Source organism: Plutella xylostella, chromosome 2 (genome assembly GCF_932276165.1).
Source record: "Plutella xylostella chromosome 2, ilPluXylo3.1, whole genome shotgun sequence".
Classification (NCBI taxonomy): Eukaryota; Metazoa; Arthropoda; class Insecta; order Lepidoptera; family Plutellidae; genus Plutella; species Plutella xylostella.
The window spans coordinates 4,204,710-4,222,973 of record NC_063982.1 but is presented as its reverse complement, the minus strand read 5'-3'; the positions used below and the strand labels follow the sequence as shown (position 1 = coordinate 4,222,973).

General features: G+C 35.6%; 2 protein-coding genes across 2 annotated transcripts; both read left to right on the top strand.

Moving 5' to 3' along the window:
- The first annotated feature begins 1,345 nt into the window (after positions 1-1,345).
- Positions 1,346-5,961, top strand: LOC105393570 (glucose-6-phosphatase 2). Its single transcript, XM_048633464.1, has 7 exons — positions 1,346-1,541; positions 1,862-2,026; positions 2,492-2,683; positions 3,640-3,770; positions 4,331-4,515; positions 4,802-4,923; positions 5,677-5,961. Exons 1-7 carry the CDS (start codon positions 1,489-1,491, stop codon positions 5,897-5,899), a joined length of 1,071 nt encoding a protein of 356 aa, XP_048489421.1. The 5' UTR covers positions 1,346-1,488; the 3' UTR covers positions 5,900-5,961.
- A 7,883-nt stretch (positions 5,962-13,844) lies between these two features.
- Positions 13,845-15,300, top strand: LOC105395767. The gene is made up of 3 exons (XM_038113547.2): positions 13,845-14,120; positions 14,321-14,464; positions 14,995-15,300. The coding sequence occupies exons 1-3, from the start codon at positions 14,052-14,054 to the stop codon at positions 15,256-15,258; spliced, it is 477 nt and encodes a 158-aa protein (XP_037969475.2). The 5' UTR covers positions 13,845-14,051; the 3' UTR covers positions 15,259-15,300.
- Positions 15,301-18,264: the final 2,964 nt, after the last annotated feature.

Here is an 18,264-nt window from a genome sequence, read left to right as displayed (position 1 = left end):
CAAGCATAGCTCTCTTCATAGCACGCTGAGCGACTTTTGAATCGGTGGACCAGTCCTACCGTCAGTGTCCCAGTCTCTGCACCATACGTATAGTCCGAGTAACATGCTAAAATTCATCCTAACTAATATTATAAATGCGAAGGTAACTGTGTCTGTCTGTCTGTCTGTCTGTCTGTTACTCTTTCACGCCAAAACTACCGAACGGATTTGAATGAAATTTGGTACACATAGGGTCTAGACTCTAGCTAGACCCTGAGAAAGAACATAGGCTACTTTTTATCCCAGAATTCCCACGGGAAAACTTTTTAAGGCGAAGCGAAGCTCGCGGGAACAGCTAGTAATCAATAATACCTTTTCGTCTAGAGACTAGACGTACCTGAGTCACGAAGGTGCAGTGGTGAAGATTATAGCTTAGATAGATGAAGGGTGTTACAAAAAGATTTTTTTTTTTCGAAACTCGTAGAACCATTTTTGTTCAAAATTACCCCCTGAGTCACCCCTTTCGGCCTAGTATACCCTTTTTAAAACACCCTGTATAATACTTAGTAGATATTTAATAATTGTACAATACTTTGACTTAATAATTACTATAAGTAGGTAAGTGAACAAACTTTGTTGGTCACGAATCACGATCATGAGCCTTCTGTACTCTACCCCTTTTTGAAAGTCTTGTTTTGCGTTCTCTACATTAAAATGGTACCTACTTGATCATAACTTTTCTTCAAAAGCATTTTTAGAAAAAGTAAAAATATGTTCAGCTAGGTAATGCCTAAAATTTATCAATCAATATATGTATGTATAAAGAAAAAGTTACCGCGAGCTTCGCTTCAAAAAAAAAAATTTCATGGGAATTCCGCGATATAAAGTAGCCTATGTTCTTTCTCAGGGTCTAGTCTAGACCATACGTATACCATTCAAATCCTTTCAGTAGTTTTGGCGTGACAGAGTTATTAGAGAGAATTATTGAGAATTATTAGTTAGGTTAGGATTGACTAATATACTAGTTAGGATTAGGATAGGATTATTATAATTTAATTAACGAAACTACTAATGCCATCTATTGACGAGTAGTAAGAATGTTGAGAGTAGTTATAAAATTGGAACTACTGTGATTTGTGACCATTCTATTTGTTACTTTACTCGCCGCTAGATGGTTGGTATTGTAGTACATTAAATATTCCTTTTATAGAATGGTTTACGGTATCTGTTGTAGTAAAAAAAATATTTATTTTGGTAAAATAATTTACGTAGCTATAGGGAAAAAATAACGTAATAAAAATTGAATTCAATAAAATAACAAAAGGCAAAATGCGTTTCGTTTCATATTTTGACATTTGACTTGACTTTGACTTTGACAGACAGCCATTGGGGGAAAAAAAACTACAGCTGAGATTTGTTGTGAGAAACTTTGCGTAATTTAGCTAATTTTATGAGTGAAACAGTGCTATAACTATGTGCTTGTGACTATTTATTGTCGTCTAATTAAACATGGAAGCGGTGTACGCATGTGGCGTAATATGCATTGAGTTCATCCAATCTTGGTTAGTTATCTATTGATTTTTCTAATAAATTCGGCATTGCGTCTTTTTAAAGTTATATCAGAGGTTTGATATTTGATAACATTCCGACCTAGGTATATTAAATTCTTACATAATTATATTTGTTTCAGTAAAGAAATAGGTACTATTAAAAGTTCATGGTTAGAATTCTAGTTAGAATATTTTATGGTTAGAATTTTTTCTAAATCCCCGCTCCGTAAAGCCCTCTTATGGTCAGTGCAACCGATCAGTCTCTCGCTGCCACACCTCTTACCATTCCATAACATAACTTAATCACACAAGAAATCTTTCAAAACTTTCAGGTTTAAAAACTATGCAGAATACTTTGAGAATGTGAACGACCTGGCCAACCCGCATCATGGGTTCGAGCTGTTTGTTCCGATTGTGGGCATCTTCGACTCGGTGTTCGCATCACAATATTTGCTGTGCATGGCGTTCGGGAGCTGGCTGAATGCTGTCTTGAAATGGTATTTTAATTTAATGAATTTTCTTTATTAGGATACAGCTTAACAGCTTTGCACTTATAAAATTACATTAAGTTCACACACAAGTTAAAAATTATTTATTTCAAAACTTTCTTAGTTCTAACAAATAGAAGGTAAAGGCCTCCTATTAAGTCAGCCAATAAACGTATGTATGGTGTTTACTACTCATCACCACCAATCAAAGATTGGCTGGTAGAAATAGCTTGTTGGCGCAGTCGCCTTCGTTTACAAATTATGTACATGTTTTCAAATCTTTTTGTGTAAAAATTGTGTGAAATTGTGGGTTGACTGGTAGAAAATCCTTGTAGCATTAAGTCCACCCTTTGTACCTACACTTATTTTTATATTTGTGTAATAAAGGATTAATAAATAAATGAATAAAAATTGTTTTTTGTGAGCAATAAAGTGTCACATAAATAAATATAAATTCCATCCTGTATATTCCAGGTGCTTCCTAGAAGAGCGTCCGTACTGGTGGGTGCGAGAGACCACATACTACAAGGGCCAGAGTCGTCCCACACTGGCGCAGACAAGCCAGACGTGTGAGACGGGCCCGGGGAGCCCTTCAGGACACGCCATGATCGTGGCCATGGAGTTACTGTTGATTGTGATGTGGATCTCGCATGTTATGAATGACAGGTGATGATGATGATGATGAATGTTGCTATAAGTTAGTTAAGATAATGATTTATTTATTTATAAAGTATGGAACGCCAGCAGTTTACACAACACAAAATACAAAGATAAATTAATAGGTAACAATTTCGTTGCAAAAACCATTTATAGGCGTCCTTCCTTTCACACATCCTTTTTAAATAAATTATCTTAAAAACAACAGAATATTAAAGATGGAAATAAACAATATAAAAAACATTAAAATAATTTGTAGCAAAACAAATTTACTTAAGGAAAAAATATAAGTATTATATAGCAATTATTTCTGGCATATTTTTTTCTTGAAGATATTAAAGGAGTCGTGAAAGATGTCAATGTTTCATTTATTATTATACATGTATGATAAAGAAACTTAATTAAACTTAAACTTAATTTGACACACTGTCAACAACAATAAAAAAAATACAGCAAGTTGCTGTTCAGAGCGTCAAAAAGACATCAGATCTGGCTGTAGATAAGACAATTAGGCCACAGCGCTCGGTTTCAGCTGACTAGCTTTTAAGTCAGGAAAATTTGTGGATGTTTAAAGGCAACTACTGCATCTTCTTATTTGGGATGTATTGGTTGCGAATCCTGGCCTAGTAAGAGAAATTATCGCGTGTATGTACTGAGAAAAATACCAAATTCAAAATCACACTTATTACATTCAACATTTTCACATATATTATGGTATTATAATACTCGTATGTCCATAATATATGCCGTGTGAATTATATTTCTCAGTAAATAATGTATTTTTCTCTCGGTTATGTGCATTATTTTCTATCACCACCAAGTCGAGTTCTATTTATTCCTAAGAAACAATGAAATAAGTACCCGAAACACTGTTTTTTGGATAACTATTTAACAATTTGGATATTTATTAAACGATTTGTTGGATATTTAACTAATTTCTTTGTCCTCTACTCTCTCACACACAGGAAGTGCTACGTATGGTGGTGGAAGCACATAACCTACCCGATATGTGCAGTGGTGCTCGCATCTACGATGTTGGCGCGACTGTACGTGGCTGCCCACTTCCCACATCAAGTCGTTTTGGGAGCTATTATTGGTATGTACAGCTTTGTTAAGGTACCATTTCACTAGCTCACTATTACAAGGTTCTATGTTATAATTTTAGCACTTATACAAGGTTCTATGTGTCTAGAGTTTTAATATTGCAAAGATGAACTACTAGATGGCAGCACTTTTGCAACTCAAATATTTAACGTTGCATAGTCCTATTTTGGCGGCGGGCATCACTACGTTGTAGTTGAAGTGATGTGTCTCAACGTCTGTCCATATAGAGGACGTGCTGTGGATCTCATAGAATCTAGTAGTGTCGTTTTGGCCGGCACCTTTAGACTAGTTTAGTTCAAGTTCACTTTTAAACCATTGTGCCTAGTTTCATCAAAGTCTGGTAGATCATTAACCCTGTTACATTGTAAATGTCAAAATGTCCATGTTAAATTCTTGACAGATGTGTCAAAAGTCAACAACTAATCCCTTGTTATGATCTAACAGAGTATGGTGTAACTAGGCATTTACCTTTTAATTTAAGTACAAAATTTTATACCAAACTCCTTTCTTCTTACAAACATTGACTGACAACATTCATTATCTCCTCCCCAGGGGCATTCCTAGCACCAGCCCTCTGCATCTACATTAGTGACCCGGCAGTCTGGGGCCACCGCCGTCGCGACCCCCTGATACAGTGGAGGCACACGGCGCTGTCTCTCACTGCTGTAGTGACGGCGTGCGCGGTGTACTGGGGGCTGAAGTGGCTGCACCGGGACCCCATGTGGAGCGTGCAGATGGTGAGGGGTTTCTTCAGTATGTAGATCGATGGCATTAAGAAAACCATGACTTTTGGTGAAAGAAACATCTAAATCGGATGAGAAATGACGAAGATACAGCGATTTTTTTGGTTCTTGGGTGTTTTTAATGTTTGGTTGTGTTCATATTATTATGTACTTATCTCTCTATGTACCTATGATACTGTCTGATACCCATATCACAGGCTCTGCCTAGCTTTGGTTCACATGCCCTTGTTCCGACGTCTCACATATTTAACTATGTATTTATTTCCACAACCTCCCACAGGCCTTCCGTTGGTGTCAAGTGCCGGAGAACATCCACGTATCGACCACCCCGGTGTATGCCCTAGTCCAATCTACGGGCAGTCTGCTCGGCTGGGCACTAGCCGCCACCGCCGCCGTCGACAAGTATGTATCTAGATACAGGGTGTTGCAATAGTGTTGAATGTACAGGATGTTTCCAAAATGGTAGAGTAAGCCAAACGCGGGTGATTCGGGTGTCATTCTGAATCAATGTTGATATAAGTATGAATTTTGGAAAATCACTCACAATTTTTTTTTTACTATACTTAATTTGGGTAATTCTATACACATGACTATAACTTAACGAACAACACGCAGAAGACACTATAGGTAGGTCCTTTTGTGGTCTGATTCAGGGGCAATTTAGGAACAATTTTTCATCTACGTCTCAGCAAATCACCTCATGGCAGCTTCCTAAACTAACCACTTTTGTAACCTTTTGTATAATATACCTATCTACACTAGAACGCATATATGACACTAGCACTCGCATTCAGTATTCTTTGTATAGAAATTCACACGAGTGTCCACTACATCGACATTGCCGACGCCGTTCATCATCATCAGCCTATATCACGCCACTGGATGCGATCTATAGCTTTCCGCATCCAATCATATCCAGCCACCTTTCGCAAGTCGTCACCCCATTTATCCGGAGGGCGTCCCACACTACGTTTGCCTAGTGGCAGTCTCCACTCCAAAACACGTTTATCCCATCGGTTATAGGTTCTTCAACAGATATGACCAGCCCAGATATGATAGGTGGACGCTTACCTTTTAGGAGCGAAAATTAATGTTAATTTCCAAATTATTCTAAAAATACTGACTGACTGGTTAAAAATAATCTTTTGTTCACAGATACCGCCACAACACTAAAGCCCGCTCACTGATAATCGCCACCACGGTGCAATTCGTCTTCGTCTACCTGACCAGGTATTACCAGGAGATCATACCCAGAGAGAAGGCCTGGTTGTACTATCTACTGAATTTCATAGTATACGCGGCCAAACCCGCCTTGTTCCTGAGAGTGACTCCGTTTTTAGCCATGTTGCCTTTTAAACAGAAGGTTAAAACTTCTTAGGTGAGTTTTATTATGCTGGCTCAGGGCCTCGAGTGCGAGTTTTTTCACCTATCGAGAAGTGATTTGTGTGGCGCGGAGCTAGTACAGCTACTTACCGCTAGGTGGCGTGTCTCCCGCGCCATACAAATTTGCGTTTCGACTTCACTTCTCGATTGGTGAAAAACCTCGCACTCGAGGCACAGATACACTGGCAAATAAGAGTAGAAAAAAGGCGGAATCGGGCATTTTGTAATCACTCTTTATAACCAGACATGAAATTGAAAGTGAAGATGAAAAAAAACGAAGGGAAAATACTAGAAGAAAAGACTTACCAATAAAGTTTGTTCCAAAATTTACAGTCATTAAACATTCGGCCTCATATCAGTCCCAGGTCGTTTTCAACAAATTGCCACTCTATTTAAAAATACTTATTAGCCATAGCAGCTTCAAAACGAAACTAAAGGATTTTTTGTTGAAGGGGTGCTTCTATAGTCTAGATGAATATCTTAAGTGACTGCCTACCTACATAAGAAACTTAATAATTTTTGTAACTACCTACTTACATCTATTTTGACTTGAAATGATATTATAATTATTTAAATTGGTAATTTCGACAAATTGTATTAAGCATAATTATTATTTTAATGACTTTTTCAAATTATATTAATCGTAAAAAGTTGATTGCATATTGTAAAGTATAGGTTGGATACCACAAAACTTTATTAAATTGTGTAACTACCTAGGTTAAGTTAGTTTTAAAAAATTCACACACAATGTATATTGTTTATGAATAAATAACTATGAACTATGAACCTAATTAGTCTGATATTTACCCATGGATAAAGGTGTAATAAAAAATCGATACAGAATGATACCTACTCTCTATCTCATTGATTTGATATAATTATTGAATTTCTGTTTCTGTTTTCAACCCTTGTTTGCCAAACTGTAATCTGCCATTTCATAAAAAAAAACTTTATGTTAATTTGTTCGTGAATCGACTCATAATTTAAGATGATGTAAAATATGTACCTATCTAAATATTTGCCAATATGCGTTTATGTGAAATATCTTATAGCATAACAATAATGTGAAATATTTAAATTACTTAGTAAATTTTTAGTAATAATGACATTTGAGTGAAAATATTAATTGAAACCAAACATATGATACCGAGTGAGATTTTAAGTATAGTTTATAAGCTTATAACATAAAAACAAAAAAAAAACACGCACTCACGCCTTGTACTAATGTACTCCCTTGCGGGGTAGGCAGAGGTGCATTGCTGCACCCACTTTTCGCCAGAGTGTTATGTTAGTCCCAATGTAATAGGGGGCGGGCCTATTGCCATTTTACGGGCACATCCAAGACCCGAGAACAAATATCTGTGTTTAAACAAATATCTGCCCCAGCCGGGAATCGAACCCGGGACCATCGGCTCAGTAGTCAGGTCACTAACCACTACGCCATTCGGTCGTCTTATAACATACAGGGTGTTTATTTATCAGTGTACCCGTCGGTAGGTCAACATTGTATTTTTTATTAATGTTATTATGATTTTTGTCACCTGAAATATAATTAAACTTTAAGTGCCAATTTCGCCGTAGTGGGTTAGATCATAATCAGGGATTATTGTTTGACTTTTGACGCAAGAAGAATTGAATATGGAGATGACGTATAATTGATGAACCAATCCCATCTAACCGACTATGGAGGAAATTGGAGCTAAACATGTTTCTAAATAACTGGTTAAAGTTAACCATGATTTGCTGTTTTCAACAATCTTTTTATGTAAAGAAAAATAAATATCTTTATTTATATTATGTTAACGTTGTTATGTTTCTTTGTTATTTATATTATTATTGTATTTAGGTATGTTCATGAATGTATTTTACTTACTGTTTTTTTTTTACATATTTACTTAGTTTTATGTTAATCCCAGTACAAATTTGTGAAAATGAATACCAGCAACGTAGTTAAGCAAGTTTAACTTTTGTTTTTATAATCTAAGGTTTCAACTATGTATCTCCCACCGCTATAACAAACATATAACTTCCTCTCTAAAGTAGCATTGTAACTCTTTTTGCCCCAAATTGTTGGTACCTAACACTAAGCCCCACCATACTCTGTTAGACCATAACAAGGGATTAGTTGTTGACTAAATCTGTCAGGAATTTAATATGGAGAATGGAGATGTCGTATGATTGATGATATTACAATGCAACAGGGGTGTTAATTATCTAACAGACTATGGTGAAACTATGCCTAAACCTCGTTTCAGCTAAGACAGTACACAATTTTCCGACTTACTCAAAAATACTATTGCGAAATCTGTGTGAATTAAATTAAGTACATTTCATTGGATACGCTTCATACAATAAGTTGATACTCAGACAAATTCTTTAATATTTAGTATTTCACTCTGGGATATCTGTAAAACCGCAAAACTCAAAACGTCTCCATAACGTCACACCAATAAAATTATCTTAGCTGAAACGAGGTATAACTATTATTGGAATAACATTTAACGGTTCGGTCTAAACAAGTGGATAGTCCCGAAATTTAGAATGTTTGCACTTTTATACTTTAAGCGCCAATTTCTCCATAGTTGGTTAGAGCATAACCAGGTATTAGTGGTTGAATTTTGACATTTGTTTTTTTATATGGAGATGACGTATAATTGATTAACCGATCCCTGGTCGGTTAGATAACCGACTATGGAGAAATTGACACTAAGTATATTTGTCAAACTAACAGACCACCTATTCATTCATTCAAAGATTGACGATTGGTTAGTTTGACAAGGTTCAAAAGTGTAATCGCTTCCTAATTCAGGACTATCTCCTTGTCTGGACGGAACTGTACCTACTATTAATTAAGTATTTGTCGCAATTTGTTCAATTACGTGCTTATGAAAATAAATGCTGTGATAATTTTTATACTTCCTATCAAAATGTTATCTATGATTTTGCACCAAAAATGTTTTACTACTGTTAAGTATGTGCAGGAGGGGGCTGAGGTAAGGGCGCGACACTACCATCAAACACGCTAGCTAATTGCACACTGTCTTTATTCCATAAGTACATCGAGGTGGCGGGGGCGCTGCCCCGCGTTACAACTTCCGCCTAAGCGCATATATGTATACATTATTGTATACATATATGCGCTTGAAGCAAGAAGTCTCAAGTTAACACTTGTTGGTAGTTATCTACCAACAAGTGTTAACTTGAGACTTCTTTTATTATTAAAGCGTGAGAGACCTAGGGTAAATTTTTCGGCATAGTACGTCATGGACGCATCGCATTCAGTAGAGCGATCCGGAAAAAACGCAGCACATTCTATTCGATAGTCTATTCGAAAGTGCTGTCAACCTGTCAACAACAAAATGGCGGTGTATAGATTTGCGAAAGTTTGACAGCTATCATTTCATAGATCATTGTCAGAATAATATTATGTACTCTGTGGTCATTCTTTTCGAAACTCATTCGAAAGGTAAAAAGTGTTCGAAAGTGCTGTCAAGTTGACAATAGTCGCACTCGCATTCGTTAGCTCGAATTTTCGTGATACGGGTACAGTATTCTTTGTATACCTAGTATCCATTTCATCGGCATTGTCGATGTCGTTTCTCCACACATTTATGACAATCTGTTTGGTGCGATAGGGTGCTTACATAGAGAATCGGGTTCCCTGTATCTACCTGTACCGGTAACCTGATTATGCGAAAGCGCTCACTTATGGAGCATTTCCCGGATTTTTAAATGTCATGAGCGCTTTCGCTTAATCAGGTAACCGGTACAGGTAGATACAGTGAACCCGATTCTCTATGTAAGCACCCTAATACGTAGGATACCGATAGGTAGACACACACTTGCGGATAGTTCAGTTCAGTTCAGTTCTTTATTCAGTAAACAATTAACTTATTGCATTTGAATTTAACAATAAAAATAACATAAATATCTATGATTAACATAACAATAACATGCACAACAATATTATTATATACTTACAAGCAAAAATATTCATTATAGGAAAACTAATTTTATAAGATTAAAAAAAAAATACTGCTAAATTAATTATCAATTTTGTCATTTATAAATTCCTCAACTGAGTAGTAACATTTCTTCAACAGGTACAATTTTAGTTTTTTACTGAATAGTTTATGAGCAGTCAACTCTTTATATTCTATAGGCAGGTGATTGTACAAATGGAGAGCTTGATACTTTGGTGAATGCTTCGCTATGTCAAGATTTGGGCAGAAATCAGATTTGAGATCCTTTCTTCTTGTCTGTAATCGAGTTTGTCTCTCTGATTCAGATTCTAATCGTCGTAGATATTTTACAAGATGGGAAGTGACCACCAGAATATATAAGCATGGCACTGTTAGAATGCTCAGTTTAATAAATACTTCCTTACAAGATTGACGCTGGGACATTCGCATCATGGTCCTTATTGCTCTTTTTTGAAGAACAAATGCCCTATTTATATTACATTGATAACTATTTCCCCAAAAACGTACGCTGTACCGTAGCTTAGACTCAACCAAGGCGTAGTACACCTGCTTAAGGTGGTTAATTCCTAGCTCATCTCTCAGGCTACGAAGGGCATAACAGGCTGAACTTATAGCACTGGAGACATATTTTAACTCTTCGTTCCAGTTAAGTTTGGAGTCAATATGAATACCTAGGAATTTCACGGAATTTACTAGTTCTATTTTATTATTATTTATATGAATGTCGAGTGTATCATTATTCCTACTTGTCGTTTTAAAAAGCATCGCGTTTGTCTTGTCAGTATTTAATTTCAAGTTATTAATGCTAAACCAATTATCAAATGTCATTAATATAGCATTAGTCTTATTACTAAGTGATTTTATGTCATTTGAATTAACTATAGCGTTAGTGTCATCGGCAAATACTACAATGCTTATGTCTGGGAAAGACTGTCCTATGTAACCAATTAAATCATTTGTGAATAAAATAAATAAAATAGGTCCCAAAACTGATCCCTGTGGAACACCTCTTTCTAATTTCACCAACTTTGATCTATGAGTATTTTCACAATCCCTCTCCCTGCTAATAATTTCAACGAATTGTTTTCTATTTTTAAGATAAGATGTCAAAAGTTCTAGAATGTCTCCCCTCACTCCATAATAGTCAAGTTTTTTAAGCAATAAAGCGTGATCCACCATGTCAAAAGCAGCGCTAAGGTCAAGAAATATACCAGCAACTTTTAATTTGTTATTTAACTTTGTGATTGCGTCATCAACTAACAAATCAACTGCGTCAATTGTACCAATATTTTTTTGATAACCGAATTGTCTATCATGGATTACATTATTACAGGCAAGGTGGACACCAAGCTGTCTTTTAATAATTTTTTCAAATATTTTTGACAGTGTAGGTAACATGGAAATCGGTCTGTATTTTTTTGGGTCGGTATGAGACCCTGATTTGTGAATAGGCACAATTCTGGCAATCTTTAGTTGTTCAGGGAAAATTTTGTCATGAAGACAGTTATTGTAGAAACAACTAAGAGGTTCAGCAAGAATATCAATGTGATCCTTAATAATGGTGATAGGAATTTCATCGTGACCATAGGAATTTTTAGCTTCAAATTCTTGTACTATTTTCATAACCTCTGAAGGTGATGTTAATCTAAGTTTTAGATCAGTTTCTACCCGTTTGCTGCCCTGTTTGAGAAAACTGATCGCAGACTCTAAATTTTGATGATTAGGTATGCTTTTCTTATGAAATTCTTCTGAAAAAGTATCAGCAACCTCACTAGGTATGTTCTTTAGGTTTCCTTCTACTTTTAATATTATATTATTGTGTACATTATTGTTGAGTTTACTTCTTTGTTTGTTTACTACTTTCCAAATTGCTTTAGATGAGTTCTTGGCTTTATCAATTTCATTTCTAACTGCTAAGCGTTTAGCCTGCCTTATGACCCTGTTATATATATTCATATATGAGCTGCGATATTTTGAATCATCATTGTTTTTCCACTTTAATGCAGTAAGGTGTCGTTTCATTTTACTCGATATTCGAATACCTTTTGTTACCCAATTCAACTTACTATATGATTTAGATTTTACTTTTATTCTTCTTTTAGATTTCCTAAAACTATCTTTAAAAATATGATTGAATTTATCAATAAAACTATTAATACCCAAATTTTTCCAATTCACATTCAGAATATTTTTTCTAAATTCCATATTAGTCTTTTCAGTGTACGATCTCCGTTCTACCGTTAAATATTGGCATCTACTAACGCTGGAGACGTTTTCAACCTCAAGTGTGCTAAAAATACCAGCATGGCCATCTCCAAGTCCATTGTGATCTACAAAAACCCCAGAGATTTGGATTTCAGGAACATTTGTTAAGAAATTATCTAGACAAGACTCGGAATTATTCCGAACAAACGTAATATCAGAGATTAAATGTTTGAAATTATAGCATTCAAGCAAAGATAAAAAGTCTCTCCTATGCTTACTGTCTTCGAGAATGTTTACATTGAAATCACCACAAATTATACACTTTTTGTTGAAAAAATGTTCTAACAATTGCTCTAATCTGTTGATAAATTCTTCAAAATTACTGTCTTTCGGATTCCTGTAACAGCACAATATATTCACTGACGTTTGCTTATCTCTAATACCACAAATTTCAAAGCATTCTGTTTTATAAAGTTTTTTACATATTAACAGTTCTTCATAATCTCTTTCCTTTATGCCTAACAATAATGCACCACCTCTCTTTTTCTTTGGCCTTGTATTGTAAGAAACAATATCATAATTCTCAAGTTTGAAGTGTGATATGGAGTCTTTGTACAGGAAATGTTCACTAACAGCACAATAATGCGGTTTACTACTTTGTTCACTCATATATAATTCAAAAGAGGCTTTTTTTGTAGAAATGCCACATAAGTTTTGATGAAAAAGATTTAACTTAGTAGTTTGATTCACGAAATAATTTATTACCGTTATTAACAGGAGTTAATTGGCCTTTTACAGTTTTGGAACTAGGATCCTGACTAAATTCACAGTTTTCATGTAAACCAAGATCATTAGTTTGCGTGCATTTTTCAACCATTGAACATCTAATTTTACAATTTTCGTCTTTTAGTAACATGTTTTCTAATAGTCTTTGTTCATTCCTTATTTTCAAAATCTCACGTAGAAGAATTTTACATTTAAAAAATTTACTATGTATGTCCATGTTTGAATCTGAATATTTTACAAATGTCGCGAATTTAAAGTCATTACAAACTAATCTTATCAGGTCATTAAGTTTTGACTCGTTTAAGTACCTGCTTTTACATACCTCACCTACTATAACATTTGTGTTTTGTAACGAATTTAGATAATAATACAGGAAAGATTGAAATTTCATCGGATTTTTATCATTTGACTTGGTCAGTATTATTACATAATCATCCTTGTCAAATTCTTTACAGATTATTATAGTAGTAAGGATTTAGGTGAATTTTATAGAAAATTAACTAAATATTTGAGTTCAAATGGTGTATCTTTGATTTATGTGACTGTGTTTATTTTACACTGCGTGTTAGCTTGTTTTTTATGGTTACATATGTAAGTATTTAATAAAGAATTTGTGATCATTTCTTGTATTTTTCTTTCTAAAAACCATTGTATGTGAACTAAGCTGTTACACTTAACTTGTTGTTTTTAAGTAGCAAAGGTTTAGTGCCAATATCTCCATAGTTGGTTATCTAACCGACAGCGATTGATTTATAAATTAAACGTCATCTCTATATAAAATTCATGACAGAGGTGTCAAAAGCCAACCACTACTCCCTGGTTATGCTCTAACCGACTATGGAGAAATTGGCATTTAGGTACATTTAATCTTCGATTTCAGGTGCTTTTAATAGTAGCAGAGCACATTGGATAAACTAAATGAAAATGAAGTAAAGTACCTATGAATTTACCCGAAAGCAATAATATTAGATTCAGATAATGCAGATAAAAATGTATTGGTAAATTAAGTTCCTACCTACCTAGGTACCAAACACTCCAACGCTATCTTAATTAAGTTCAGTAGCTTTTGAACCACTCCGCTAAGTATATTCAGACAAAGCGTTGGCTCTGTTTAGGCCGTTTTTTTTAAATATTCCATAACGTTGTCGCTGAATATACCGCTACCTGGTCTTGATGTCGATTTTCGGGGAAAAACCTGTAATGCGGGAAAATAGGTTTTCTAGCTCCGAATTGATTGATCACGTGAGTACCTACCTACTATAAGTTGTTGCAAAAGTTGTATGTAGGTACTAAGCCGAAAGGGGGTGATTTTGAATGGCAGACTTTTCATCTACAATAAATTGTATCTCCATAGAAACTTTGTTGGTCACGTGACTCCTTCCTATGAAGCTGTAATATTTTTTCGCATAAGTATTTCTTTTATACACGTTTTCTTATTCCAGTTAGAATCATTGGTGAAATCGGCCAAAGACACAGAAAGAAGGAGAAGAGACGATGGCTACAGCTGGTTAAAGTCGAAGAGCTTTGAAAAAGACAACCTGTTTGTCAACGATGCTGTGGCCGATCTAAAACCTATGCTGGATAAAGTAAGATGTACTTAACATGTGATATTGATTTCGATTCTGATGGCATACCTACCTACCTACATTTTAGTTTAATAAGTACTTTGAAGACCTTAAATAGGTACTTTGATTAAAATTCGACTCTGAGAGTTTTTGTAAAGTGGCGAAAAGTCCGCGGACAAATCAGCGTGTGAATGGGTTGTTGGGTGCGGTACGGCGCTCGCGGTACGGCGCGGCGCTCGCGAACCAAGACGGCGAGCGAAGAAATAGGTTATGTGCCTTGTGCACGGCTCAATAAAGTTGACAATAGACAGGAGTGCAACTCGGGGTTCGTGTAGTGTGTGGGCGATGAAGGATTTGTCCACGGAATTGTACGGCTCGGGGCTCGGGTGCGGTGCGTGAAGTGAATGGGGTGCTTAAATCTCTCTCTCTCTCTCTCTCTAAAATGAAATTTTGTAACTTTACTGTTTCCCATTTCCCAATATACCACCTACCTATGTACCTGTATACCTAGTTAAATTATATAAGTAATACTTACTCCTGTGATCCCCCAGCTAACCCCGGAAGGCTGTTCCGCCATAGCTGTCAAACTTGACAGCTACACAGAAAGCGCGGGAGCGGTGACAGCGGCGGCCATCTTGCGTGCGTTCAAAATCTACGTCGAGGATGAACACGAGTTGCAAATGATGAAGAATAGTGTTAAAGATATGAAGTTCAAGAACAGAGGATTGAAGAGAAATAAAGTGAGACCTGAGTTGCTGCCTCCTGGTCGCGAGGCTACTGTCAGTTTTATTTTAGATGCGGATAGTCATGAATGATAAAATTTAACAAATAATATAAGTACCTATACTTGTAACTAATGTTAATGTATTTAAATCTTCCCTAATATTCTTTCCCTAACTAACTATACCTACTACGTAGGTTAACTTACCTAATACGAAGTGAAGTGTTGCAAAATGGGAATGGTCAATCGAGTAACACGTTGTTTTAAAATATTACTCTACGATTTTTCGAAATTCGAGAAACAAATTGTTTTACGAGAGTACCTACTACCTACTCATGCACACACATAGATTTGTCTGCGATGATTCTAGAATCATAAGTAGGTAGGTACTAACAGTTTACAGTCGACTGACTTCATAAAGCAACGATTGCACTATACATTGCTAAAGAATCTTCTACAATATTCTACATGCATCGATGCTATTAGGTAAATTAAAATTAAAATTAAAGTGTCAGTCATCTTTTCCCAATCAATGAAAGGTTGGATGGAAGAAATAAATTTTTCGCTATAAGCCCGCTTTGGTAAAAATATTTTAATTTATTTTTAACGTACTCTACAAGATTTTTAATATTTTATCACTACGTGCAATAAAGTGTTCGTAAATAATTAACTCGGGATAAATTGGATTGAATACCGTTGACACTCAAATCCTTCTTTAAAAGCTCATTCATCGAAATTACTTTTATCAAAACTGAAACAATAACTTGAACCGGCCGACCCAATATAAGATACAAACAGACACGTTGAACATAGTTACAACTCTCTTTAAAGAGGAAGTGTTAAAATTATGTCTGAGTGCGGCTAAAAGAAGTAATACTCAAATTCGTTTACAAACTAAAGCGATCGACGGCGAGTTGGCTCTTGTAAAACCCTTTTTATTTTTATTCTGCTGCGTAATTATTCTCATTTCTGAGGACTTGTCTTCAATCCAATTTATCCCGATTAAATACTAGCCCTGTATCATGTATTTTAAAACAAATTAAATCTTGGTCATCCAAACTATCGGTCTTTCGAACATCTAAACCTAGTTGTTCACTAGATAGGTATTTAGTATAATGCACCCTTTATTAAAAGAACAAAGTCAAGGCCGATCAAGGTCCACCTACTTACAACCAACGGATGCATTCAGATCAGAACGCAAAATAAATAAAACCGAACCGGTTTGAAAAAGGAACAGAATTTACAGAATGCCGCGAAGTCCTGACATTTTCTCTTCAGTAAAAAAAAACGCGAGCGAAATGTGTCAATTAATATTACGAGATAAAAGGTTTACGAACTCTTTCGATTGTTTAATAATGTTGTTGGCCTTTTTGCTCGTTATTAACAAGTTCGCGGGCAGAGTAAGTAAGTATACGTTACGTTACGTTAACCATATTTTTTATGAATTAAAAGTGCTTGTAGTGGCTTGATTTATGCAGAGCGAAGCCTTGTAAGGATTTTATGGTCCTCTTTTGTTAACAAGCTATGGTTATTGGCTTCAAGAGTCCAATTTGTACCTATAAAAGGTTACCCTAGGTGCGAGAAATGCGATTTTGGTACTAATTTCTCATATTTTTATTGCATTTAACTTTTGATGTAGGTCGTAGTTATTATGCTAGAGGCTAGGTAGGTACTAAGTACTTAAAGGATATTAAGCTTGACAAGTTAAAAGTGTCTTCTGTCAAAGAAGGCTTAAGTAGAAACTTTTGTGACCTTTGCTGTTGAATAAAAACGCTGGCTGGTACGATGTCTCAACTGAAAAAAAAACTTTTTAACCTCAAACGGACAGCTGTCATTAAGAAAATGATAGGGCGGGAAAATACTAAAAGAAATGGCGTGTATCGTTATCGCTGCATTCAAATAATCAACCTTGCGCTACCAAAACAGCACTCAATTATTTCAATACAATGCGTTCATAATATTTATGGCCATCCCACTACGCTGATCTGGTGGCCAGATTTGATTTAACTACACTGGCGTGCATTTTGTTAAAGACGTAGGGCGTCTTGCACAACAAAGTTAAATAAAATTAAATAGTTTGTCTCTTGCTCTGACAGTATAATGTCAGAGCAAGAGGTCATAGATTTTATTTAACTTTGTTGTGCAAGACGCCCTTAATGTACGGTGTACATTACCTATTATATTCATTGATAATCGCGAGGTATCATAGGAACCATCCCAATTGAAGTAGGTGAACTAACTTTCTAAAATACCTAGGTCTGAAGCGCTAGGTACCAACCCATAGAAGTAATGAACTTAGTAAGTACTAAGTACCTAGTCCATGTGTCCTACACTCCTAGTGCATGTCACAGTATTGAATTGTAATATGAAAAAAAACTTTATTAAAATCGTTAAGTAGAGTACCTTCTATACTTGCAATAAGTTTTATTGATTAAATAAATACGTTTAGGCGTTATAAGGTAAGCGTCCAACAAAACGGATTGTCATAAATGTATATACCTAGAAACGGCTTTGGCAATGCCGATCAAATGGACGCACTTGTGTGAATTTCTATACAAAGAATACTGAATGCGATGCGTCCGTTGCGAACGATGCCGAAAGATGGACGCTTACAAGACAAAAAATTCTAACTGCAGCATCACAGCAGTTTGTGATTTGCTTTTAAACTAAGACAGTCGCTCATTTTCAGTATCATAACTAATAGTTATTATAAATGCGAAAGTAACTGTGTCTGTCTGTCTGTTACTCTTTCACGCCAAAACTACTGAACGGATTTGAATGAAATTTGGTATACATACGGTCTATACCCATACTTTTTTATCCCGGAATTCCCATGGGAAAACTTTTTAAGGCGAGGCGAAGCTTGCGGGAACAGCTAGTTTTTTATAGTATCTAAAAGATAACCTATTTATTGGCACGCCACTGTACAAAGCCGATGTGTAGGCCTCGGAATGTCACCTGTTGATACTCCGCATGCAGCTCGTTTAAATATAGGGTGGCATTTTAACAGTGAGCCAACCAAAGGCAGGTCTATTTTCCCGATATAATGAGGTATCATAATTTCATCTGGTGATTATAGAAGTTTTATATTAAAAATCTG

What these genes read in the sequence shown, in the direction of transcription:
- LOC105393570 (XM_048633464.1), top strand. Translation starts at nt 1,489, where the DNA reads ATGGAAGCGGTGTACGCATGTGGCGTAATATGCATTGAGTTCATCCAA. An exon ending in ATTGAGTTCATCCAATCTTG is followed by an intron (nt 1,542 to 1,861) that starts GTTAGTTATCTA and finishes CAAAACTTTCAG; the next exon opens with GTTTAAAAACTATGCAGAAT. An exon ending in TCGCATGTTATGAATGACAG is followed by an intron (nt 2,684 to 3,639) that starts GTGATGATGATG and finishes TCTCACACACAG; the next exon opens with GAAGTGCTACGTATGGTGGT.
- LOC105395767 (XM_038113547.2), top strand. Translation starts at nt 14,052, where the DNA reads ATGTCGATTTTCGGGGAAAAACCTGTAATGCGGGAAAATAGGTTTTCT. An exon ending in GCTCCGAATTGATTGATCAC is followed by an intron (nt 14,121 to 14,320) that starts GTGAGTACCTAC and finishes TTCTTATTCCAG; the next exon opens with TTAGAATCATTGGTGAAATC. An exon ending in TAAAACCTATGCTGGATAAA is followed by an intron (nt 14,465 to 14,994) that starts GTAAGATGTACT and finishes GTGATCCCCCAG; the next exon opens with CTAACCCCGGAAGGCTGTTC.